We start from the raw sequence: 27,373 nt of genomic DNA, 5'->3' as shown, positions 1-27,373 counted from the left end.
ACCTGGTTGTTAAGTGAATCCGTCTTCCCCATTGACTTTGCTTGTCAGAAGGTCGCAAAAGGGGATCACGTGACCCCCCTGGGACACTGCAGCCGTCATAAATGTGAGTCAGTTGCCAAGTCTCTGAATTTGGATCACATGAGCATGGGGATGCTGCAAAGGTCGTAACTGTGAAAAACCGGTTATAAGTCACTTTTTTCAGTGCCATTGTAACTTTGAACGGTCCCTAAATGAATGTTGTAAGTCGAGGACTACTTGTATATGTTCGTTTAGTTTTCGAGACAGCCCCTCAACTGATATTTTCAAGTCATTTGCGCATAGCTACTAGCTTTTAAAAAGAATGATTTATTTAGTGATTGGTCCAAAGTCACACAGCTGGTTTTCATGTCTAAGGCTGGACTAGAACTCTCAGCCTCCTGGTGATTGGTCCAAAGTCACACAGCTGGCTTTTATGCCTAAGGCGGGTCTAGAACTCTCAGCCTCCTGGTGATTGGTCCAAAGTCACACAGCTGGCTTTTATGCCTAAGGCAGGTCTAGAACTTTCAGCCTCCTGGTGATTGGTCCAAAGTCACACAGCTGGCTTTCATGCCTAAGGCGGGTCTAGAACTCTCAGCCTCCTGGTGATTGGTCCAAAGTCACACAGCTGACTTTTATGCCTAAGGCGGGTCTAGAACTCTCAGCCTCCTGGTGATTGGTCCAAAGTCACACAGCTGGCTTTCATGTCTAAGGCTGGACTAGAACTCTCAGCCTCCTGGTGATTGGTCCAAAGTCACACAGCTGGCTTTCATGCCTAAGGCGGGTCTAGAACTCTCAGCCTCCTGGTGATTGGTCCAAAGTCACACAGCTGGCTTTTATGCCTAAGGCGGGTCTAGAACTCTCAGCCTCCTGGTGATTGGTCCAAAGTCACACAGCTGACTTTTATGCCTAAGGCGGGTCTAGAACTCTCAGCCGCCTGGTGATTGGTCCAAAGTCACACAGCTGGCCTTGATGCCTAAGGCGGGACTAGAACTCTCAGTCTTCTGGTGATTGGTCCAAAGTTATACAACTGGCTTTCGTGCCTGAGGCGGAACTAGAACTCACAGCCTTCTAGTTTCTAGCCAGATGCCTTAATCCCTAGAAAAACAGCATATTATGGCCTGTAGATGTCTGGTTGAAAAAAACAGAAGCTTATAAAATGTAAGGAAAGTACTTTCATCCCTTGAAAGGAGTTATCAGGGCATCACTGCCCTTGAAGGAACATAAGATCTTTTCCAAGGTGACCTCTTGGTGCGACACAATGAAATTAAGAGGGAAGAAGGAAGCGTGTGACGGGTGGGGGGGGGGGAGAGAGGGTTCAAGGCAACTCAGCATTAAATTAGTGACTAGAATTTCCCTGTTCAGGCTCTTTCTCAAATCACCTTTCCTTCTTTTGTCACACTCCACCTCTTGGCTGTCATCACCACATCTTTTAGCAGCAGGTTCTCCAGTCTCAGTAGCTGAGGTGTGAAGAAGTCTTCCCCTTTGTCTGCTTTTCTTTGTACGGCACACAACCACACGGCCAGCTGAGTGTAAGGTGTACGGCTGACTTGAAAAGCCCTCAAAAGGGAGCCAAAAAACTCTCTTGAGGGCAAAGATATTGGCCGTTGAAATAGCTGACTGTTGCCTTCGGTTGTGAAGACACCATGCTTAATGAGAACTGCCATACAGGTAGTCCTTGTCGTACAGCCACAATTGGGAGCGTCGTCACTTGAGACTTTCAAGAAGAGATTGGACGGCTATTTGTCAGAAATGGTGGAGGGTCTCCTGCTTGGGCGGGGGTTGGACTAGATGACCTACAAGGTCCCTTCGAACACTGATTATCTGTTATCTGAGCCCAAAATTTCTGTTGCTAACTGAGATATTGGCTAAGTGAATTTTGCTCCATTTGGCGGATTTTCTTTCCACAGTTGTTAAGTGAATCCATGCAGTTAATGTCAGCTTTGGAAGCCATATTGAGATTCTATGCTCCCACGCTACCACAGCTGGATCTGAGGAAGTAGGAGGGAGGAATTCATTTGAGTATTATCTAATTAGACAAAATAAAATTCTTTTATTTGGTTCAAGGTCACTGAGTGTGGCGTATAATGAAATGGGAATCTTCCTTTAGGACAGGTGGTGATTGGACCATGTGCTGTGGTGACGGCTAAGCGGGGATGGATTTGTAGTTTTGACTTTTGCAAGGGAGCCTGGAATGTTCGGTTTCATGTTTCCACGGATGTGCTAGTTACTATCCGAATAAAGGTACCTTTGTGTGATGACCCAGGGTGGGATACAAAACAAACAGTCACAAAAAACAGGTGAAGCCCCTTTTATTCCTTCAATTTGCTTCCAAGCTCTGAATATTCTTGACGGAAAACAAAAAACTCCCACACAAACAGTTATAAGAAGAAGGCAAGATAAGGGCTGGAGGACGTCCACAGATAACACACACTGGGAAGGACGCCAAACTCAGAGAGGAACAATAAACTAGAGACATTTCCACGCTTTGTTTCCAGCGTTCATCCATATGCATGTCCGACCTCTTATTCAGTTGTCACAGCTGCAGCCCATGAAGAGGATCAAGGCCCTCTCCTCCCAAGTAGACCACATCTCTCCCTTATCCTCTCTTCCTTGCCCTAGGATGGATAGGGGATGGGCCTGGGTCATCCTCTGACTGCCCAGCCGGCCTCTGCCCTTCCCCAGCCTCCTCCACAACTTCCGAAGCCACACCTCCACTCCCTGTCGGCTGTTCCTCCTCTCCCTCAGAGTCAGTCTCCATCGGGGGCATGACACTTTGAGATAATGTCTGTCTTGGAGTTATTGATTGGAATGGAGGTTTGCGGAATGCTGACTGTTAAGTTAGTAACATGGTTGTTAAGTGAATCTGGCTTCCTTATTGACTTTGCTTGTCAGAAGGTCATAGCAACCGTCATAAATCGGTTGGCAAGAGTCTGAATTTTGATCACTTGACCAAGGAGATGCTGCAGTGGTCGTAAGTGTGAAAATTGGCTACAAGTAACTTTTTTCAGTGCTGTTGTAACTTGGAACGATCACTAAACGAGCAGCTGTAAGTCGAAGACTACCTGTATTACCAATTCAGTCAGAATGGTCCTTCCCAACCTTTTTCCTTCCTCATCCAAATAGCTTATCAAAAAGTCCTTTTTACAGAATCATTTTTTCTGTGCCGTTGTAACTAAATGAACTGTGGCAAGTCGAGGACTGCCTGTGGTAAGGGGTTCAAGGGCTGGATTAGGAGCGGGCAGATCCAGTTTAACAGAAAAATAACAGAATAACAGAATTGGGATGGGCCCTTGGAGGTCTTCTAGTCCAACAGAGGCAATCACATGACCCTGCAACAGTCAATAAATATGAGATACTAGCCAAGTGTCCAAAGTTTGATCATATGACCATGGGGGTGCAGCAGTGGTCTCATGTGTGAAAAATGGTCATTAGTCACTTTTTTTTGGTGCCATTGTAACTTTGAATGGCCACTAAATGAATTGTATGTTGAGTGTCAGGATTCCAGCAATTGCTCTAATTAAATCATGATTCTTGAGCCAAACTTCAAAAAACTTCAAAGGATTTATTATGAGACAACATACCGGCACTGCCCTGTATGAAGCCAACTCTGGCACACATAATTTACAGTCACCTGTTTCCCCCCTCCCCCCTGGGTGTCACATAAACCAGATTCTCCAATTGAGCACGTCCACAGGCTGGGTGTCATCATTCATGTTCTCCAATTAAATGTATTCATGGGCAAAAGCCCTGGTAGTTTAGTTACAATTTTTTAAAGATAAGAGTTGGAATGTACTTTCGGTTTCAAACTGCTGCTGCACTGCTCTTCCAGATTTTATTCCCCCTCCCCTTTTATGGCAACTATTAAAATAGGCATAGGAGTGTTTTATGAGTTGACATTGAGAACTATCTGTATTGTAAGGCTATGTTAAGAGAAGCTTGCAATGGTGGGAGATTTGTATTTTTATACAAATCTCCCACCGTCCGCTATATAGCCTGAGAAACTAGGGAGGGTCTCTAATGTGCCTCTCGCCCTATCCACTGTCTAGCTGTGGGCTACTCTGTCTCTTATCTGACTGTTCCTTAGGCAGCAATTCTTGCCCCTTTGTCCTTCAAGGTCATTCCTATATACAAAGGATTTCCAAACTTCCAAATTGGCTGGGGAATTCTGGGAGTTGAAGTCCACAAGTCTTAAAATGGCCAAGTTTGGAAACCTCTGCTAGATAGATATCATTACAACTGATGTGCTTTAAGCTGGGTCTAACTCTCCCATCAAGCAAGAAGGACAAGGTGGTGTTGTGGCCCAACAGCAGCCAGAGGAGCTGGCAGCAGATTCGGTCAGTGAGAAGGTTGGAGAGGAACATGGGCCAGTCCTGGAGTCTGGGGAAGGCTTTGATGAGTGCTCTGCATCGGGGAGACAGAGATGGAGCCAGGGCGGTCGGACAGTAATCAGCTGCCTTCAGAGTTGGACATCAGTGAGGCAGAAGAGCAGCTGGAGCCTGTTCCCAGTGTGCACATGCACAGAGTTGCTAGAAGAAGGGAACACAGCTGAGGAACACAGGCCGACTTGGGAGTAAAGCCACAAGTGAATGGTGAATGGCCCCTCCCATAGGGAATAAAAGAGGAGCGAAAGGGGAGTGGGGCTTTGCAGGAGACAGTTAGTTCATTCCGGCGTGCTTGCCAAGTCTGAAAGATATTGGCCTGGGCGCTTTCCAAGCCTGATAAAGGTCTGTAATTGGGAACTATCTTGAAAGACTGTTGGCCGGGACTTGGATGGAGAGGAAATTAAATAAAAGGGGTTTATCGGGACGAGGACTCAGCTTCGTGCTGTTTGGGGAAGCCTGGTCAGAACAGATGTTTGAACACCCATGTTCAATGTGTCAACTCATCCCAATGCCGGGGGATCCCTTGGATGCTCAGGCATTGGGATGAGTTGACACAAGTTGGCTCTGGCATCCACCCCCATTCAAATCATGTGAAGGGGTAGCCCTTCCACTTGATTAAATATTGAGTTGTCTCCTGTGCCACCTTGAATCGAGGATTTGCTGCACCTCATAATGGGTTTGGCCCCCTATGACCACAGGGTCTGGGGCTCACAAGGTAGGGGCCTCAGGGTTGATCCCACCACAGGTTTTAAGAGGTTACTATGGAATACCGGGTGTATTTTCCCTAACAGTCGGGGCAACTTCAGTTGCACCGTGCCTGGGTTGATGAGCTTTACTATGGGGAAAGATCCCATGAATTTTGGCCCCAACTTCTTACTAGGGAGCCTTAACCTCAAGTATTTGGTGAAGAGGTAGACCTTCTCCCCCACCTGGAATGGCCTTTGTGGGGCCCAGTGTTTGTCTGCCTGTCTCTTGTAGCTCTGGGCCGCTTTTGCCAGAGCCTTTTTTGACATCCTCCCAAGTTGCTTTCAGTGTTGACATCCAATCGGTCAAGCTGACTGAGGAGGGTGGATCCCTTAGATACTCAGGCATTGGGATGAGTTGACACAACACGCCCTTCAGACATGCTTCCTTTTCCACCCCAGGTGTATGTTCGGAGGGCATACATCGCCTACGAGCTGAACAGCGTCCAACATCGCCAGCTGAAAGACAACACATGTGTGGTGGAATTCCAGTTTATGCTCCCGACTTCACATCCAAACAGGTTAGACTTTAAAATGCAGGTATTTCTAAGGGATTTGGAAGAAGGGGCAAAGGGGAGGAGGGTTTGAAAAGGGTGGGTTTCACCTGGTTTGGGGGTGGGGGGTGGGGGGATAGGAAGTAAGAGTTTCAATCCCCTCTGTTACGTTGTGTTGTTGACTCCATGCTGAAAACCGTGAGTTAGATGTGGCATTATTCCTGCTTGATAAAGGCCACCCCTCTGTCAGTGGTTTTTGAATGGTTTTATTTATTTATCTGAATTTATGAGTTGTCTTCTGCAGTGGACTCTCTTGTGTATGAAAGGCTCTTTATGTGCAGCTGCATGGCATAGAACAGAGAATTTCCCCCCGCATCATGATCAACATGTCCATCTGCTATGTCTTGGCTACTAGGCCTGTGCTGGTTAGACAGTATATATAGTTAGCTTGGGAATGAGAGCTGCCCCCTTAAGGGAATGATTCATGGGAAATATAGTTAATGCCTTTTGGGAGGTGTAGTTCATGTCACGTGGTCACATCTGTAATCCTGATTGGTCATTGAATTGACCTCTGGTTGGGCTGAGGGAGTTTTGGGCATTCTTACCTGGATCCCAGCATCGTGTTGGAGTCTTCCCTTTTACTATATTATTATGGGATGAAGATAACCAACTTTTCACACTGTGAAGACGACAATGCAAAGATTGGACATTAGATGAATCTCAGCATAACTGTGAGTTATACCTTGAGGATGCCTGATATAATCCAATAAAGTAACTTTGTATGGAAGCCTTTGTAGTGTTGAACTGCTTATCCCAGGAGTTTTGGGAAGATAAAGTATTGCCTGGGACAAGAAAGTGAAAAGATGAGGTTTCTGGAAGAGCTGACATCTGAATGTAGTTCCTTTAGCTGCAGAAACCCTGTGACGATCATTAGATTTTACTAATGATGGTTTGCAATTTCTTTCTACAGCAATCCACCCAGGTTGCTAAGGGTCTGCCTTAAAGTTTATACAAGTAGTCCTACGACTTACGAACACAGTTGAGCCCAAAATTTCTGTGGCTAAGCGAGACAGTTAAGTGAGTTTGGCCCCATTTTATGCCCTTTTTCCTGCCACGGTTATTAAGTGAATCACTGCAGTTAGGTGAATGACACGGTTGTTAAGTAAATCTGGCTTCCCCGTTTATTTTGCTCGTCAGAAGGTCACAAAAGAGGGGACCCATGATCCTGTCATAAATATGAGTCAGTGGCCAAGGGTCCGAATTTGAACTGAAGCACAGTTTGCAGGTAGTCCTCAATGTTACGACCGTAATTGAAGTCAACATTTATGTGGCCAAGTGAAACATTTATTGAGTTTTGCCCAATTTTATGACTTTTCTTGCCACAGTTGTTAAGGGAATCACTGCGGTTGTTAAAGTTGGCTGTTAAGTGAATCTGGCTTCCCCATTGACTTTGCTTGTCAGAAAATCACCAGAGAGGATCACAAAAAGGGACCCTGGGACACTGTAACCGTCATAAATATGAACTAGTTGCCAAGTGTCCAAATTTTGATCATGTGACTATGAGGCTGCTGCAATGGTTGTAAGCAGAGGTGGGTCTTCAGCAGGTTCTGACCAGTTCTGGAGAACCGGTAGTGAAAATTTTGAGTAGTTCGGAGAACCAGCAAATCCCACCTCTGACTGGCCCCGCCCCCATCTCTTCTCTGCCTCCCATTGAGTCCCAGCTGATCGGCTGGGTCTCCTTTGGTTGCCCTGCACAGGAGAACGGAGCTGGAAAGCAGGTTAGTGGGGTCGGGAGAGAATGGGGATTTTACAATATCCTTTCCCTGCCACGCCCACCAAGTCATGCCCACAGAATCGGTAGTAAAACATTTTGAATCCCACCACTGGTTGTAAGTGTGAAAACAGTCATAAGTCACTTTTTTCAGTGCTGTTGTAACTTTGAACCAGAGGTAGTGAATTCAGCAGGTTCTGACCAGTTCTGGAGAACCGGTAGCGGAAATTTTGAGAAGTTCAGAGAACCGGCAAATATCATATCTCTCTGGAGATTTTACAGTATCCTTCCTTTGCCGTGCCCACCAAGCTACGCCCACAGAACCGGTAGTGAAAAAATTTGAATCTCACTGCTGCTTTGAATGTTCATTAAATGAATGCTCGTAAACCGAGGACTACCTGTATTCTAATCTAATGCATCAGTGTATTGTGATCGAGGTGGCATGAATTAGATCTAATGGCAGTGGTGGGGAAAGCATTTTTCTGATGCTTCTTCTGCCCCTCTACATCCTTTAAATCGGCCTATCCCTGAGAAGCTAGTTTTCTATTTCCAGGGAGATATTTTGTTAAGCCCAAATAAACATTATGACCTGATTCTACTGGCCTGCAATGAATAGTATAGTTTTCTTTTCCATAGTCTTCTCACTTGTGCCACTCATTCAGCTTTGTTGGCACGTATAGAACCGAGACTCGGACTTTACAAACAGGCACACTTTTTCCTTAAGTCTTTGCAGATGGTGGTTGAGCGACACAGTAGCCTAGTGGTGAAGACGCTCGCCTCCCACTTGGAAGGTTGAGTGTTCAATCCTAGGTGGCAGCCTCTATTTCTCTCCTAGGGCGCAAAGAAAAAATATATCTGCTGTGAACTCCATGCAGGTGTCAGGAAGGGCATCCAGCTAGTAAATGCTCAGTTCCATCCAGTCGCCTCAACTCTACCCTGAATTAAAGGATTACAGGGTCATAAAATAAATAGGTTTTTTTGCAGATGGTGATTGAACATTTCCTTGATTCTTATAGAGCCAGACAGCATTTTTTTGTGTGTTTTAATCAAGAGAGGAGTAGACATTTCTTTGCATTTCTGTACGTGCTTTTCCTTCTTCTCTTTTCCCCTTGGAGGTATACTTGGTTAAATCTGAAGGGTGAGCTCCTTCTAAAAATGTCAACCCTTCAAGGTTGACCAGACTAGGAAACCAGGCAGGCAAACCAATACAGGTAGTCTTCAAATTGCAACTGTTAATTTAGTGACCATTCAAAGTTACAACGGCACTGAAAAAAGTTAGTTACAACCATTTTTCACACTTATGACCATTGCAGCATTCCCAGGGTCGTGTGATCGGACTTCAGAGGCTTGGCAACTGGCTCATATTTATGACGGTTGCAATGTCCCGGGGTTATGGGATCACCTTTTTTTTTTGAGCAAAATCATTGGGGAAGCCAGGTTCATTTAACAACCATGTTCCTAACTTAACCACTGCAGTGATTCACTTAACAACTGTGTCAAGAAAGCTCATCAAATGGGGGCAAAACTCATTTAACAAATGTCTTGCTTAGCAGTGGAAATTCAGCCTCAATTGTGCTCGTAAGTTGAGGACCCCCTATATAAGGGGAAGGAGAGGAACTTCTATTTGGCTTTCAAGATTCGGTCATTTGATTCTTGAACAATAGAATTCTGGCAAGGTCTTTTTGAAGACCTTGGAAGGGCTGAAAAAAAGTTTGAATTTCTGCTACAGAGTGGTGTAGAGCAGTGATCCCCAACCTTTTTTATGCCGCGGCCCGGTACCGGCATCAGCTGGGCACCGCGGCCCGGTACCGGCATCAGCTGGGCGCCACCATCTTTTTTTGATGAAAAGTGCTTCCGGTGACCTCACCGGAAGCACTTTTTCATCAAAAAGATGGCGGCGCTTGCGCTTCGATGAGCTTTCCGGGTAGAAATGGCTTTCTACCCGAAAAACTCACCAGCGCTGGCGCCGCCATCTTTGATGAAAAGTGCTTCCGGTGAGCTTTCTACCCGGAAAAGCTCACCGGAAGCACTTTTTCATCAAAAAAGATGGCGGCGCCCAGCAAACCAGCGGCCCGGTAGGACTTGTTCCACGGACCGGTACCGGTCCGCGGACCGGTGGTTGGGGACCCCTGGTGTAGAGAGCAGGGATCCACCAACCCCTGGTCCGTGGATCGGCAACCGGGCTGTGACATGCCAGAAACAGGGCCAAGCAAACAAGTGAAGCCTCATCTGTGGCATGCAGGCAGCATGCGAAGCCATGGCCCTCCGGTCCACGGAAAAAACTTTCTCCGTGGAACCGGTCCATAGTGCCCCAAAGGTTGAGGGCCGCTGGTGTAGAGTACATCACTGTCTTGCTTGCCTCTGGCCACTAGATGTCGCTGTCGATCCACCGCTAGGAAGCCTACTCATACAGGAACCCAAACCAGCCCTCTTGAAAGGCATCGCATTCTCCTCTTTCCTTTGTTTCCCCAAATATCCTTTGCCTTTTATTCCATCCTCCTCATTTAATGTTTGGGAGAATTGGTTGAGGAGGCCTGGACTCGCTTCATTGAGAATCCATCAGTACATCTCACGGAATGGGTTCGGTCCCCCCTCCCCCCTCTTCTTCCCTTTTCCTCCTCCTCTCTTCAAAAATCTGCTTTCACTTGAAATGAATGAGTCCTCAAAGCTCAGCTGCACAAAAAAAATCTCTCTGCAGTGATATAAATGGGCCATTGAATTTGGTCTCATCTGTTCTCTTCATCTCAACAATATTTGCAAATAATTGCATGCTATTTTGGAGGTCCGTCGTCGGCAACCCAACTACACGCTCTTGCCCCCCCCCTCCCCTCCTCCTCCCCTCTTCCCATCCATTGATATCATTCCTCTCTCTCCTTTGGCCTCCCACTCCCCCATCCTCTTCTTCTCCCGGCTCTCCCCATTATTTACCGTAGAGAGGTTTCTCGATGCTCCCCAGCATCTAGATTATTGTGCAAAGCTAAGTTGGAAAATTCAAGTTCTGTTAAAGGATTGGCATCCAGCCTTTGTTAACCTCACTGGAGAGATGGGTTTTTCTTAATTCTTTTGTTAAAAATGATCTGTTGCGGGCTTTCAAACATTGGCTAGGCCGGGTAATCCAAAGAGGGTGGGATCAACTCCGTATATTTCCCTCTGACATTGAATCTCTACGAAACCCTGAACTTGGCGATGTCTTACGGAGGGGCTTTTGAAATCAGACTGAAATCTGATTTTTCAGAAGGTGGAGCAGATAATAAAAAGCCTGCAGGGCCAAAGACCAGGAAGTTACGCTTAAAATCTTTGCCCTGTGGCTCTTCTAGAAAATAGTCTTTCAAACTCAGGAGCCTGAGCTGCTGTGCGTACCCCATCGTTAAGAAATTAAGAATGCATCTAGAAGGGCTAAATGATGCAAACGAGGCTTCTTTGCAAAAATAATAATAATAATAATAATAATAATAATAATTCTTACTGGGATCATTCTGCTTTGCTAGCTGCAAGAGGAGACCAGGGGAGTCTGTAGCTCACCCCGATTGCTGGAAACGGTCCTGAGGTTTTTCACACAGATGCCAAGAATTCGTACCTTCTTGCCATTTTTTGTTGTTGTTCTGTAGAGCTCTGGATCATTTAAAAAATATTTTTTTATAGCTGCGGATTATATTTTTTTAAAGGGGAAAAATGTGCTGGGATTCTCAAAACACAAAATCTTAAAACAACCTATTTGGGGATTGTTGCCTATTCATTGCTTCTAGTGTGTGTTATTATTGGGTGTTTTTTTTAAATGGAAGTTTGAATATGGTCCATACAGGCAGTCCTCGACTTACGACCACAATTGTAATTTCTCTTGCTAAGCGGGCAGTGGTTAAATGAGTTTTGCCCCATTTTACAACCTTATTCGCCACTCTTAAGCAAATCACTGCAGTTGTTAAGAGAATCACGCGGTCATTAAGCCAATCTGACTTCCCCCGTTGACTTTGCTTGTTGGAAGCCAGCGGGGAAAGTTACAAATGATGATCATGTGATCTTGAGACGGTGCAACCGTCATAAGTACATGCCAGTTGCCAAGCGCCTGAATTCTGATCACATGACCATGGGGATGTTACAACAGTTGTAACTCTGAAAACTGGTCATAAGTGACTTTTTCAGTGTCATTGTAACTTCCAAGCAGTCACTAAAATCAAGGATATCCTAGACCGGTAATCCTTGATTTACGACAGTTTGTTTAGTGACTGTTCAAAGTTACAACGGCACTGAAAAATGTGACTTACGACCATTTTTCACAGTTACAACCTTTGCAGCAGCCCCATCTTCACGTGATCTGAATTCAGATGCTTGGTGACTGGTTCCTATTTCTGACCATTGCTGTGTCTGGGGTTATATGATCCCCTTTTGCTACCTTCTGACAAGGAAAGTCAGTGGGGAAGCCAGGTTCACTTAGCAATTGGGTCACTCACTTAACAACTGCAGTGATTCACTTAACAACTGTTGTGGTTCACCGGCAGCTATCAGGAGGACGTTCCAGAGAAGCTGTGCTGGGTGTGAGTGAGAGCAGGATGATTCATGGAAGAGCAGCACAGGTGACTCGGTAGTAAGAATGCTAATTAATGGCCCCTCCCTCTAGGGAATATAAGCCTGGTTTCAAACTGGCTTTTGCCTTTGCAAAAGGCAAACATTAGAAGGAGTTAGTGTGATGATTACAGACTCTGATTTATTGGACTAATTGGCTGCAAGTCATCTGTTATCTACAAAGAGGGTTACTTGTGGAATAAAGCCATGAAGGTTTCAGTTTTGGAGTTTATCTGTGTTTGCTTTTGGAAACTTCGACTGGGTCAGAATAACAACTGGGTCAAGGTCGTAAAATGGGGCCAAACTCACTTAACAAATCTCTCACTTAACATAAATTTTGTACTCAATTTGTGGGCGCAAGTTGAGGACTACCCATAATAAACTCCTCTATTATAGAGGCTAGGCTTTCTACTACCTTCGATCATCTCCCCACACCCTTATCAGCCCCTGCAATGGCCGCCTATGGAGATCCTCTTTGTTTCATCCCAAAGTATGGTGAAATAGAGATATCTTTGCACAGTTTCTCAACCTTTAGGATGGGTGTTAACGAAAAAAATACTCCTTTGTCTTTTTAGTTGCCAGCAGAAAGGGAGTGGGGGAAAGCAGTGCATTCCTTAAATGCCTCAGATAATTGCTAGGCAGCTGAAGCTGTTGGCGCCCAAGATTATTACTGGAGGGCATGATTGATGACTCTTGGCTATGGATGTGTCCCATTGGAGAATATACATCCAGGGGGTGGGGATCAGGATCAAGCGTGAAATGAATGATGTGTCTTAAAGAGTCGGCTGCACCCAGGTAATGCCGACATGGTCACTCCTAATAAATCAACTTTTTTTTTACTCTGAGAGATGTGGCTAGAGACTTATGATTTGAATGGGGGGTGGATTTGCTGGAGCCCTGACAATGGGTGGACTTCAACCCCCATAATTCTCCAGCCAGATACCAATTACGGGTAGCCATTGACTTACAACAGTCCGTTTCGTGACCGTTCAAAGTCACCACGGCACTGAAAAAAGTGACTTATGACCATTTCTCACACTTCTGACCGTTGCAGCATCCCCATGGTCACGTGATTAAAATTCAGACGCTTGGCAACTGACTCATATTTACAATGGTTGCAGTTCCCAGGGTCACATGATAACCTTTTGCAACCTTCTGACGAAGCAAAGTCAATCGGGAAGCCAGGTTCACTTAGCAACCATGCTACTAACTTAAAAACTACAGTGATCCACTTAACAATTTTGTTTAGCAACAGAAATTTTGGGCTCAGTTGGGGGGGTCATAAGTCAAGGACTGGCTGTGATAGTTTGGTAAAACCTTAAGAGGAGCCATTCCAGTCTTGAAACAGGTGCCAAACTCTGTTTTGAACAGCCCCTCAGTTGTACAGTTTTAACAATTTCTTTTTTACATGGTCTCTTCCTACTATTTTTCCGCTGTGTTAGAAAGTTTCTCAAAAGATGCTTTGAAGCTTGCATTTCTGACCTGGCCAATTTTGGAAAAGGATCTCCCAAAAAAATAAAAATATTGCTTTTTTAAAATGGGCTGTATTATAAAACTCAAAATTAGACGGTGTGATTTAATTAGACGGTGTGATCCTATTGTCCGTTTGGCACAAATAACTTTTAATTAGCTTATTTGTGGGGAAAATTTTGAGCCAAAAAAAATCTGTAGATGACACTCTGTGTTCCAGACTGTCTTCAAGGGAGTTTTTTTTTGGGGGGGGGAAGGCAGTCCCTAATTGGGAGACATTGAGTTCTAGTCCTGCTTAAGCCATGAAAGACAACTGGGTGACTTTAGGCCAATCACCAGGAGATGGTGAATTCTAGTCCCACCTTAGGCATGAAAGATGGATGGCTAACTTTGGGCCAAATTACCAACAAACTCTAAGTTCTAGTTCTACCTAAGCCATGAAAACTGGCTGGATGACTTTGGGCCAACCCATTAGGAGACAGTGAGTTCTAGTCCCGATTAAGCTATGAAAGCAGTCTGGGTGACCAATCACCAGGAGATTGTGAGTTGTAGTCCTACTTTAGGCGCGAAAGATGAATGGGTAACTTTGGGCTAATTGCCAGGAGACTGTGAGTTCTAGTCCCACTTTAGGCATGAAAGCCAGCTGGGTGACTTTGAGCCAGTAACGTTCAGCCCAGCTTATCTCATAAGGTTTGTTGTTTTGAGGAAAATAGCACAAGGAAGAAAATATTATGCCGGTTTGCTACCTTGAGTATTTCTAAAAATAAAAAAAGCAGGAGGGGGAGGGAGGGAGGAATAGATGGATGGATGGATGGATGGATGGATGGATGGATAGAAAGATAAATAGACAGACAGACAGACAGACAAACAGGCAGGATGAGACTTTTATTATATGGAGAAGTACTTTTCCTGTCACTTGGCTTCAGATTCTGGAAGGATTAATGTCCTGTGTCCATGGAGATTCTTAGTCATCCAGGCCATGGTTCTCCCAAAGGTGCTTTTTCAAGAGGCAACTGGACTTCCTGGTTTTTATCTTTGAAAACATTTCGCTTTTCATCCAAGAAGCTTCTTCAACTCTGACTGGATGATGGATGGATCCTTCCGTTCCCCACCCTCCAGTCGGAGCTGAAGAAGCTTCTTGGATGAGAAGCGAAACCATCTTCAAAGGAAAACCAGAAAGTCCAGTTGCCTTTGGGGAAAAAAAAGCACCTTTGGGACTACCATGCCGTGTCTCTTCCTTCCCTCCGTTGGCATATTCTCTGCTTCCCCACTCGAGACTAGGAGCAGATCTTAGCTGCACCTGGTGTTTGAACCGCGTAAATTACAACCGGGTGTGCTCTGGAGACACCCTGGACCCTGCGCTCCAACTGTGCAGCCTCCCAATCACCAATTCTTTCCACGCTGCTGATTGTTCTGAAAAGATTGTCCATTTGCTATCCTACCCCGTGTTGCAAATGATACTCAGATGATGTCCCCTTGCTGTGGGGAGGAGGATGGGATGAGTTCATTATTTTCAAACTGACACATCAGAGCAGAAAGAGCAACGGAGAGAGGCCTGTGTTCATTTCACACGGAGGCCTGTGAATTATTCTCCTATTTGTTAGCAAATAGGAGAGAGAAGGAAGGTGTCAGCGTTCCAACTAGCAAACTCCAAACCAACAAACTCCGAGACAAGCATTTCCTCAAAGTTCATTTTTATTAGAGTTGTCATATTGGCACATCTGGGAAAACGCGAATCTGAGAGTTCTGGGTTTTCCCTTCCCCAAAGAAATTCAAAGATCCATCCCCTGCGTCCATCAGTCCATCACATGGTCCAATCAAATCTTTGTCCCAACTGGAGACATCCTTCCAGTCCAACCCCTCCAGGTGCAGGGCAACATGTCCTTGACTTTCTGTGAAAGAATGTTATTGAGTCTAACCTTCTACCTCTCTATGAAATTCCCCCTCCCGAATTCCCAGATACTAAATGGGACAGCCTCGAAGCGTCCAAGTAAAATATGGCTTCCAAGGCTGACAGTAGGAGTACTAAAGCATATTTGTGTCAACTCATAAAATATTTCTATGTTTTTTTTTTTGGAGTTGCCAACAGAAAGGGAGGGGGGAGCAGTGCAGCAGCTTGCAAAACCGAAACTGCATTCCACAAATGTTTTCAAAGATAGTAACTAGGTGACTGAAGTTTCTGCCTGTGCAAAATTCTAACTGGAGAGCATGATTGATGACTCTTGGCTATGGATGGGTCCCATTGGAGAATATGAATTACGATACACCCAGGGGTGGAGGGAGAACCAGGGGCAAGGGTGACAATGAATGATGTGTCTCAGAGTCGGCTACACCCAGGCAGTGCCGGCATTGTTAACTCCCAGTAAATCCTTTTGAAGTTTTGGACGTTGGGCTCGAGACTCATTATTTAATTGGGGAAACTGCCGGAATCCTGACAGTTTGCTTTCTTGAGTTACTTACAGGTGGTCCTCGACTTATGACCACAGTTGAGCCCAAAATCTCTGTGGCTAAGCGAGATGCAAAAGGGGATCACATGACCCCCCCCAAGACATCTCAATTGTCATAAACATGAGTCAGTGGCTAAATGACCAAATTCTGATCATATAATCGTGAGGATGCTGCAACGGTCATAAGTGTGAAAAACAGTCATAAGTCACTTTTTTTAGGGCCATTGTCACTTCTAACGGTCACTAAACAAATGGTTGTAAGTCAAGGACTACCTATATAAAGTAATAAAGGCAGGATAAAAATCTAACGAATTAATGAATAAACTGGGATCTTTGTGCAGGCCGTATTGTGTTTCCATTTTGTTCTGCCTCCATTTGTCTGTTGTTGTTGTCCAGGTTTCTGGTTTCGTTTTGCCTTCTGAAAAAGCGAGTCGTGTTCTCTATCAGCGACAGAGATGTAAATGCAAAATAAACCATTGGCTTATCTTGGGATCACAAGTCCCATGCTTCCCAACAGCCATGCAGGCCGAGAATTCTTGGAGTTGTAGCCCCCGTAACTTGGGGAATATTAGATTGGTGGAAACTAGTCTTAAAGTTTCATGGTCTACAGCAGGGGTGTCCAGCCTTGGCAAATTTAAGACCTGGGGACTTCAACTCCCAGAATTCCCCAGCCAGCCATGCTGGGAATTCTGGGAGTCGAAGTCCACAAGTCTACAGCTTGTTATAATCAGTCACAGAAGTGTTCTCTGGAACAGGGAGATATTTCTGGGTTTCTGTTTTATTACATGTAGTGGTACAAATGTACAAAAGGCATCGCCCTTTCCTGAAAATAGATTCTCATATCCAAAACAAGAATCACAAAATGAATTTGCAAAGAAAGAAAGAAAAATCACAAGCAGTTCCTCTCCCCTGATTTTAATGTACCTTCTAAACCCAGAGACCCCATTCGTGCACTCTAATGGGAATATCATTATCCTGCTTCGCATCTCTCTTTGACTGCTGATCATACTTTTGAGTAGCTGGAGTAACCAGAAAGCAAATCTGGTTAGAAGAAAAAAGCAGACAGAACTAACACCGAATTTAATTTAAATTTAAATTTAACCAGTTAAAGGCAAGCTGTTTAATTCTACAATATATGTATTAAGCCACGTTTTACTTTCTGTCACATTACAAATTGCAGCAAAGTCTTGGGGCGCCTTAAAGGCTAACATTTATATAGAGAGCCTCGGTGGTTCAGTGGTTAGAGTGCAGTACTGCAGGCTACTTCTGCTGACTGCCGGTTGCCTGCAATTTGGCCGTTTGAATCTCACCAGGCTCAAAGTTGACTCAGACTTCCATCCTTCCGAGGTGGGTAAAATGAGGACCCAGATTTTTGGGGGCAATATGCTGACTCTGTAAACCGCTTAGAGAGGGCTGTAAAAGCACTATAAACCAGTGTATAAGTCTAAGTGCTATTGCTATTTACTATTGCATACAGATAGTCCTCGGCTGATGGCCGTAATTGAGTCTGGCAATGACAATCATAAGTCGTAACGATCATAAAGTGAGTCACCAAGTGGAAGTAAACATTGGTTTCTATAAAAAAATAAATTCGCAACTTGTGATCGCATGACTAGGGGTGCTACAAACAACCATAATGCCAGCCGGTTGCCAAGCGCCCAAAATGCACTCATGGATTGTGGTTGGGGATGATGTCAGAACTTCAGAACCAGGTTATACGTATCTTTTGGCCGGGTGGTGGTGGTGGTGGTCCATCCTAACTTTGAATGGTTGCTAAGCAGCTGGTTGTAAGTCAAGGACTACCTGTATTACAGTTGGATGACAGCTTTTCTGAATTATGTGGAGCTGCTCCGTTTTTCACCACAGGATCAGGCATTAATAACAGAGGTAATAACAAGGACCACACTGTCCGGTGAATCCAAAGAGACTTATTGTGTCTAAATTAAAAGGAATTTTTATTACATTAAGTAGTTATTTTGGATGTCTTCTGTATGTTCGTAAATAAAATGTTATTCCAGAGGGAGAAGGATCGTGAACAGTTCCTTCACCCCCAGAATTAAAAAAGGATATTATGATACAACCTGTCAGCGTTCCAGCAGCCCTCCATTCCGCCCAATAACTGGGGAGACAGACATCTTCTCAAAGGTTTCTTTTTATTTTGGATAGTAAACTGGCACAACTGGGGAATCCCGAATCTGAAAGTTCCGGGCTTCCTTGCAATAAGTCAAAACTACAAAATCCATCCCCTGCACCCATCATCGCATCACATGCCCCAATCACCATCCGTTCCAAGTTAAGATTTCTTCTCACTTACGTGCAAAACAACATGACCTTGAATCAGAAAAAGTATGTTATTATGTCTAACAAGTTAATACTCCAATGAATTTCCCCCCTTCTGAGGCTCAAAGGTGGCAGCGTGGGAGCATCTGATCTCAATATGGCTTCCAAATCTGATATACCCTTTGGGCAGGGGGTGCAATTCAACCGGTGTAACCACCAGTTTGGTGCTCTAAAACTTACTTTCTGCTGCAGTCCCGGTGAACAAGTCAGCTGAGGCGCGGCAATTCGCTGTGCCACGCCAAACAGCTGAGCTGAAAACCACGGAAATAAAGGACAGCATTGTCGCTGTAACTACAGGTTCGCCTGAACTGGGCCGAACTGGTAGAATCCCACCCCTGCCTTTGGGGCTGTTCTTTGTGCGAAATGTTGTAGGCTCCCCTACAGTGGGTTGGACTAGAAGACCTTCAAGGTCCCTTCCAACTCCATTATTCTGTTATTCTTATGACCACCTTTTACAGGCAAATGTAGAAGACATGTAGGCCTAGGGAAGATTTTACTTTTATTTATTAGATTAGATTTTATCTTGAGCAATGCTCCCATTCAATTTTGAGCAATGCCCCCTTGAAAATGCGGTTCAGTATTTTATATGTCACAGTCCATATAACTAGATGGACCCATCCTTTTCATTCAAGGGCCATAAAAATGAATCCGCTGAAATATCATCTCAAAAGTTTCCTTCAGGGGAGTTTAGGCTTCTCCACACGCTCCTGTTGAATAGTCATTGACGTCATCGGATGGATAAAAAACAGTGGCTGGTATCGAGCACCACAAGAAAGGTACAGGTAGTCCCTGACTTACGACCACAAATGAGATCAAAATTTCCATTGCTAAGCGAGGCAGAGGTTAAGTGATTTGCCCCATTTTACGACCTTTCTTGCCACAGTTGCTAAGTGAGTCACTGCAGTGGTTAAGTTAGTAACCCTGTTGTTAGGTGAATCTGGTTTCCCCGTTGATTTTGCTTGTCGGAAGGTCGTAAAAGTTGGTCGCATGACCCCAGGATGCTGCAACCGTCATAAATGTGAATCTGTTAGATTTTGCAGCAGAAATTCAAATCCAGAAAGCCCCACCCAGATGACTGAGTCAGCAGGATTCATTAACTTCTTTATATACATCATAATATATAAGTAAATGTACAGTACCGAAGTAGGTTCTTCCAACGTGGTAGAGAGATACAAGCAAAAGCACAAGCAGCAGCTTCAGACCTCAGAGCAGAGAGTTTAGTTTCACTCTAAAGAGCTCAGATAAGTTGTGTTTCTTCAGAGCTGAGCACAGAGCTAAGCCACGCCCAGGCTCCTTCCAGTCTCCGCCCCCAATTCAGCTCCCATTGGCTGACCTTGTTACCCATGTCTCTGCCAGTTCATGAATATTCTGACAGAATCAGTTACCAAGCATCCAAATGTAAATCACGTGACCATGCAGATGCTGCAATGGTCATAAGTGTGAAAAACAATCCTAAGTAAGTGCCCGTTGTAACTTCAAACGGTCACTAAGTGAACTGTTGTAAGTCAAGAACTACTTCTATATAAATCTTTTTCAACGAATAATAGAAAATCAACAATTTATGGTCCCTTGTATACAGTACCGGTAGTTCTCAACTTACAACCATTTGTTTAGTGACTGTTCAAAGTAACCATGGGACAAAAAGTGACGGATCAGTTTTCAAACTTATGACCATTACAGCCTCCCCATTGTCACATGACCAAAATTCAGATGCTTAGCAACTGGAGTGCATAAAGGTCGCAAAAGTTGGACACTGCAACCATCATAAATATGAGTCAGTTGTCAAGTGGCCAGATTTGGTCATGTGACCATGGGGAGGCTGCAATGGTCGTAAGTGTGAAAAACGGCCACGAGTCTCTTTTTTCACTGCCGTTGTGACTTCGAACTGTCACTAAATGAACTATCGTTAAGTCGAGGACTACTTATACATGTGTGAGAGCACTTCAAGGAATGTTTCAGGAATATTCTGCCTCGTGGAATCTTAAAAAAGAAAAGAAAAGCAAAAACGGTTGTTTTTCACTGTCCCTGCTCACAATCCAAATCTAAATAAATGAATGAATAAACACAGATGCAAGGGCAGTAGAACTTAATTCCAGGTAAAATGTTATCTCAATGTGCAACCTGGGAATCTTACTTGACACACAGACACACAGACAGAGAGACAGAAAAAGAGAGACGGGAAGAGAAGGCTAAAAAGGAAAAGAGAGAAAGGAGAAAAGAGAGAGAAAGGAAGAAAGGGGGAGAGGAAAAGAAAGGGGAAGAGAGGGGGAGGAAGTGGGAGAGAGGAAGAGAGAGAGAGGAAGAAAGGGGAAGAGAGAGAGAGGAAGAAAGGGAAAAAGAGGGGGAAGCAAGGAAAAGAAAGGCAAAGGGGGAGGAGGAGAGGAAGAGAGGTAGAGGAAGGAAGAGAGGGAGGAAGGAAAGGGAAGAGGAAAAGAAAGGGGAAGAGGGGAGGGAGAGAAAGGAAGAGGGAGAGAGATAGAGGAAGAAAGGGGGAAAAGGGGGAAGTGAGGAAAAGAAAGGAGAAGAGGAAAAAGTGGGGAAGAGGAAGAGAAAGGGGAAAAGGAAAAGAAAGGGAAAGAGAGATGGAGAGGTAATAATGCAGCTTCTCCCTTTCCTAATCATGAACTGGAGGTGAAAAATACAATGTCGGTCTGGTCCGTGGGCTCAGTGAATTATTTATTTCTCCTGCCCCCATTTCTGAAAGAACCTGTGAAATAACCGGTTCAATTTGGAAGAATTTAAGCTGAGCTTCGGTTGAACTTTCACCCCTGAACGAATGTTCCCATCGTCTTCCATTTTATTCTTGTTTGTGTTATAGCGATTGATAATACAATATATGCAATCACAGTTTAGGCAAACGTAAGGCCAATTTTTGACACCTGTAAATTACAGCAATGGAGAAATAGTTTCACCGTTTAATATAAATGTACATCAGACGAAAGACAACATCTCTATCTGATATGTGTAGGACTGCATTGATAAGCTGAAGTACAGGGTGGTTTTCTTTTTCCTAATTAGGGATGAAGATGTTCAACTTTGGATCAACCAGTTCATTTCAGTCTATCAATCTATTTATATCTCCCTTGCTTTGCTTAAATGCTACCAACCAGCCACCACTTGCTGATTCCTATCTACTGGCAGTTTTATCAGTATAACACATTTTGAGACCGAGGGAAATTCCAGAATTGTTCCCAGGTTTAAATTTGCTGAGTATCAACTCCCTTCAGCAAATGTCTGTGGATTCTCTGCCATCCAGGTCACAGTTGTCTCAAAGGAGCTTTTCAAAAAGAAACTAGACTTACTTGATTTTTTTTTCCCCTTGAAAACATTTCGCTTCTTGAATTTTTTTTTCCCCTTGAAAATGTTTTCGCTTCTCATCCAGAACTGAAGAAGCTTCTTGGACGAGAAGCGAAACATTTTCAAGGAAAACAACAACAAAACTGGCTGCCTTTTGAAAATCATTTTTGGGAACTCCCTTCAGCAGCAAATTCCCTGTCATATTTATGCTACTGATTGATTGGGACTGGTAAATAGGAAAATTTGACCTCCTGACTAGTTCTTCCTGGCTGAAAAATGAATATAATTAAATAATGTATCTGGCAGTGGGATTAAAGTAGTGGGCTAGGGGAAGTGATGTCAGTCCTCATGCCATAGATTCACTTCTTTTTCTTTTATAATGATGCTTTAATGATGCCATAATGATGTGATATATGAAATTCACTACCGTACATTCTGATATTCACTTCCAAGTGATGTTCATTGAAACTTCAGCAGTGAAAGACAAAGGCTACAGGTTAAGTTCCAATCAAACTGATTCATTGCTCATGCGACGCACAGGAAAGTAGTCAACTAATGGTTACCACTATTTTGGCCCTAGATGATGGTTAACAGAATTCAAGAGGGGTTGGACTTAGTCCGTTTGTGACTATGTAGAGACTCTAAGCTGGTTCCTCTTTTGACTCCACCCCCATATTCTGTCACTCCTCCTACAGGAATACCTACTATATCTTGATCAGAGGTGTCAAACTCAATTTCATTGAGGGCCACATCAGGGTAGTGTTTGACCTCGGTGGGGAGGCGGGGGGGGGCAGGGTCATGGCCAGCTTGACATCCGTTTCAGCTGCGACGGCTTCCTGCAGCCCTCTGCCAGTGAAAATGGAGCTCAGGGGGGCTGCGTGTGCCCCCACACCGAGCTCCGTTTTTGCTGGCAGAGGGTTGCAGGAGGCCGTCGCAGCCAAAAATGGAGATCGGGGGGGCCCCATGCAGCTCTCCTGAGCTCTGTTTTCACTGGCAGAGGCACCGCGGGCCAGTCCATTGCTATTTCCGGGGCAGACCCGTGGGCCAGATCTAAGCACCCTGAGGGCCAGATCTGGCCCACGAGACTTGAATTTGACATCCCTGATCTAGATAGTTTCTCTTTTTGGATGAAACATAACTTACACTGAGGTAAAGAAGAGGAATTAGATCCAACAATGGCGTAGAAAGTTACATTTGCTTTCCTCACAATCCTGAAATATTCTCCCCTACCCTCCCCCCCAAATGCACAGGGGATTCAGTAGAGGCAATGGTCCTGGTTAACAGATAACAGATAATCAGAGTTTGAAGGGACTTTGTAAGTCATCTAGTCCAACCCCCCACCCAAGCGGGAGACCCTGCACCATTTCTGACAAATGGCAGTCCAGTCTCTTCTTGAAAGTCTCAAGTGATGGCGCTCCCACAACCTCTGAAGGCAACTTCTGTTCCATTGGTTGATTGTTCTCACTGTCAGAAAGTTTCTCCTTGTTTCCAGGTTAAATCTCTCCTTGTTCAGTTCCCATCCATTATTCCTTGTCCAGCCTACAGGCGCTTTAGAAAATAGCTTGACCCCTCCCTCCCTGCGGCAGCCCCTCAAATATTGAAAGACCGCTATCATGGTTGTGTCCATAATATACAGTATTTTGTGCTACAGCAACAATATTACAAAGAGTTACAATGCTTTAATGCAGGGGTGTCCAACCTTGGCAACGTTAAGACTTGTGGACTTCAAGAATTCTGGGAGTTGAAGTCCACAAGTCTTAAAGTTGCCAAGGTTGGACACCCCTGCTTTGCCGCCCATCTTCAAAAGGTGATTTTCAGTTCATTCTGTTTTACTTAACATTAAAGTTGGGTCGTGTCCCCCCTCAATTTCAATATAATTTATTTCCGAGTAAGTGGCTATACAATTGCGAGGGTAGTAAATGTATAAAGAATAGTTTGCTAACACCTTTCCCCCCCAAAATAATTAAATGCAGCTAATTTTGTATAATTTTATATGGAATTGTCTTGAGGAAGAACTTCAGGTGGTTTTTCCAAAGAACCTTTGGACTTGGTTTTTTTTTCACATTTCAGGATATTGATGGATAAGCCCTTCTTCCTTATGTCCCATGGATGCTGCCAGAAAATAAATATGTTTATTTTTTTCCCCCACTTCGACAAATGTAATGCTCACAGCTTCTGCTTTGCACACTGGCTTGAATGACAGCTCATTATTTTTTTAAAAATTATTGATTTATTCATTTTAATGATGGCTTCCACTAACTAACCAATCTTTAACTAACTGTGGTTGTTTAATTGCAGAGGGAACATTCCCACGCTCAACAGGTACAGTAATTCTCCTTTTTAGCCCTTTTTAAAAAGTAGCTAGTTGTCAGAAGAATGTGTAGTTTTAACACATATTTTTTTTTAAGAATTGGGTTTTTAACAACCTAACTTTATTCATTTGTTTGGAATCTGGGTTCCTGCTCAAAACTATACCAATCTCTAATCCTTATTTTCAGGGTTTGTTTTTAATGTTTTCCTCTGTTCCCCTTTGAATGTTTCTATGTTTGTCCTTTATCCTTTCTTTTGGCATGCTATAAAAATTAACCTCACTAGCACTCAAGACTTACCTTACCTGCCTTAAAATCCTGTTCCGGATCTTGAAGCAAAAAATTAGTTAGTTTCCTTCCTCCCTTTCTTTTCCCTTGGGTAGCAAAGATGGACCCCAGCTGGCCAACTCACCAATTGGGATTTAAAGCAGAACGCGTAACTTAACTCCAAGTGGTTTTCAAAAAAATAAACAAATACACAGGTAGTCCTCGACTTATGACCACAATTGAGGCCAACGTTTCGGTTGCTAAGCGAGTCAGTTGTTCAGGGAGTTTTGCCCTATTTTATGACCTTTCTGGCCATTAAGTGAATCACTGCAGTTGTGAAGTTAATAACTCGGTTGTTAAGTGAGTGTTTCCTCCCCATCGACTTTGCTTGTCGGAAGATCGCAAAAGGGGATCATGTGATCCTGGGACACAGCAACCGTCATAAATGTGAGTCAGTTGCCAAAGCGTCTGAATTTTGATCACAGGGATGGCTGCAACAGTCACGTGAAGAAAAAAAACAACACTCATAAGTCAAGTTTTTTCAGTGCTGTCGTAACTTTGAATGGTTACTAGATGAACTGTTGTAAGTCGAGGATTACCTGCATATTGGAAAAAATAACAATTCTCCAGATTTTCTGGATATTGACCCATGTCACAAATTAGTAAATGTCAAATTTCCCAGCTGGGGAAGGCTCTGAATGCAGAAGCCTTAACTTTTTCATTTGCCTAACCCTGAATCCTGTTTTAGCGAAAGAGGTTAGCAAAATATCCCTGTCGGTGTTTGCTCCCCTGTGAGTAGAAGGGAAGTTGTGTCTTCACTTACCTGGCCTTCCCTGAGAAAGCAGCCATTTAGCTTTTCTCAGACAAAGGCCAAGTCCAGTTTTACCAAAATTCCTCCCGGGGAAGAAAAGTTTTCCAAAGTTTTTGAATTAAAATACTAGGGTGGGTGGATTGGAAACCCTTTGCTTGTGAAAAGCATTTGGGACTCGTGTCCCTGAAGAAACTGGTACTTCATTCCCCAGGTCCTAAAGAAATAAAATGTATTATTGGATAGTGACCAAGAATTGGATTTGAAGACTAGCACATGATCTTTTACAGCAGCGGGAAGCAAACAGAAGTGCCCCCCCCCTCTCCCACGGCAAGAAAGAGCAGGATTTTTAAAATCCCTTTGGGCTACAGATCCATTTGAAAGTCTGGAGAAACCTTTTTTTTTTTTTGTAAACATTATTTAAATGCATGAAATAAAGTGCATAGATGTACCCCATACTGCAAAGTTGCTCAGATTCGGCTGTCAAAAATATTGTAAAGCCTCCCAGAGTCACCTCGTGGGGGGAGATGGGCGGCATAAAAATTTCATAAATAAAAATAAATAAATCTCAAATTACTTCAAATAGAGAGATGTATTAAAGACAACGGGCATTTTGGGAGACGAGGCGACGAAATAAGGCCATACCTTATTCAGTTGCCTACCGTACATGAGCCACTGGCTGAAAAACTAAATTTAATGAAAAGAAAGTTGTAATGTTTTTCCCAACCAAGGTCAGGTGACTCCTAAATTATTTTTATCTATAGACATCAAAGTGATCTGTGGACTCTAATTAAGAACCCTGTTCTAAACCATCGCCTATGAAAATGATTTTGGGATGGGGAACGGGCCCAGTCAATGGTTCTAGCGGTACTTTGATTTTTCCCGCTTGTTAAATCTTCCACCGGTAACTCCAGTTGGCTGAGGGGTGCATTCTCTCCAGTTTGAATGCCTTGGCGGAGATAACTTTCCTCTGTCTTAAATTAACTTTTTTTTTTTTTAATGCCAACAATTCATTACTGCTTTCCAGGGAGGGAGGGAGGGTGGGTGGAAAGTGGTTGGCTGAGAACATAATTATTATATAGTCATTTGTCAGGAAAGATGTACAGCTTCTCCCTCAAAAGAGAATGTATTTGCTTAGCCGTCTTCCAGAACGTTGCTGTGTTGTTGTTTTTTCCCGTGTTGTTTCTTTCCTTTAAATGCAATTTTGCAAAATATGGCTAAAGGCAAATTGGAGAGGTGGGGGGCTATGGGGGGGAGGATGGGTAGAGATAAGTGGAAACTCATTGGCTCACTCTATATTCTGGCCTGTTTCTCTCTTAAAGTAGTAATCACTGCACCATTTGAGGCAAAAGATAGAAGGCCGACATGACAGAACTTCTTCTCATGTCAGAAAGAAATATGCCACACTTCACAAGCTAGCATGCTTTGGACAAGTCTTTTCTTTTCCCTTAACCACCCATTATGTTAGATTTTTATAGGTAGGGATTTTTTTTTTAATCTACACAACAAAGAATTCAATCATTTCCTCCATGGTAGAGAAGTAGGGGCTTTTTTTGCAGAGGTATTTTGAACCACAACCTTCTGCTTTGTGTTTGTGAGGGACTCATCCTGTAACCTCCATTGATGTCACTATTTTCTTGAAGGACTCAGTGGAAAGTTCTAGTTTCACACAAATGGATGCACACAGCCACCTGTGTGCCTGACGATTCCCTTGCCATTGACCAGGGGTCTCCAAAGTTGGCAACTTTAAGACTTGTGGACTTCAACTCCCAGAATTCCCCAACTTCATTGTGGAGTTGAAGTCCACAAGTTTTAAATCTGTACAAATTCTCTGTCATCCAGCTCATAGTTGTCCCAAAGGTGCTTTTTTAGGAGTCCAGTTGCCTCCTGAAAAAGCATCTTTGAGACAACCATGACCTGGATGATTGAGAATCTCTACAGCTTTTTAGCTATGCAATTTGGGATGAACACCCTTCGAATGGTGTGGGAGTGTAAACGGATTTCCAGGAAAAAAAATGGCAGACTAAAAAAAATGGAACCATGAGCACTACTCCGGTGACCCTGAGACAAACCTCCAAGGGGCCTCAGTGAATGCAAATGACCAGCTGTCTGCAGAATATAAATCCTTCCATTCTCCACCATCCAGTCAGAGCTGAAGGAGCTTCTTAGATGAGAAGCGAAACATCTTCAAAGTAAAACAAGAAAGCCCGGTTGCCTCCTGAAAAAGCACCTTTGGGACACAAGTCTTAAAGTTGCCAAGTTTGGAGACCCCTGCCACAAACAAGAGATAGGCTGATGTTGTGATAGGTCAAATTTATCACAAGAGGCTGGTGTGTGGACCACATGTTGAGAATGATCTCAAGTGGTACAGGGTATCAATCAGTATCTGGAATGCTACACTATTCAGCCATTTCAGCTGGCCATGTTGCAGGAAAGAGATGAGAGGAGTAGACGTAAGTCAAGGTTG

At 43.9% G+C, this 27,373-nt stretch overlaps 1 protein-coding gene across 5 annotated transcripts in view; it reads left to right on the top strand.

Annotated features, from left to right (window-relative positions):
* Positions 1 to 27,373, top strand: part of ACACA (acetyl-CoA carboxylase alpha) — a 277,236-nt gene that overhangs the window by 96,759 nt on the left and 153,104 nt on the right. For 3 of the 5 annotated variants that reach the window (XM_087956708.1, XM_087956699.1, XM_026680470.2), the window contains 2 exons: positions 5,546 to 5,664; positions 23,821 to 23,844. In XM_087956708.1, the coding sequence (XP_087812834.1) occupies positions 5,546 to 5,664; positions 23,821 to 23,844 (143 nt within the window). The remainder of the gene's footprint in view (positions 1 to 5,545; positions 5,665 to 23,820; positions 23,845 to 27,373) is intronic. The other 2 variants (XM_087956715.1, XM_087956703.1) reach the window with 1 other exon arrangement.

This window comes from Notechis scutatus, chromosome 1 (assembly GCF_049901735.1).
Source record: "Notechis scutatus isolate UNSWTSFEM ecotype Mainland chromosome 1, rNotScu1.2, whole genome shotgun sequence".
Taxonomy (NCBI): domain Eukaryota; kingdom Metazoa; phylum Chordata; class Lepidosauria; order Squamata; family Elapidae; genus Notechis; species Notechis scutatus.
The sequence above is the reverse complement of the archived record's forward strand: the minus strand, read 5'-3'. Positions and strand labels throughout refer to the sequence as shown.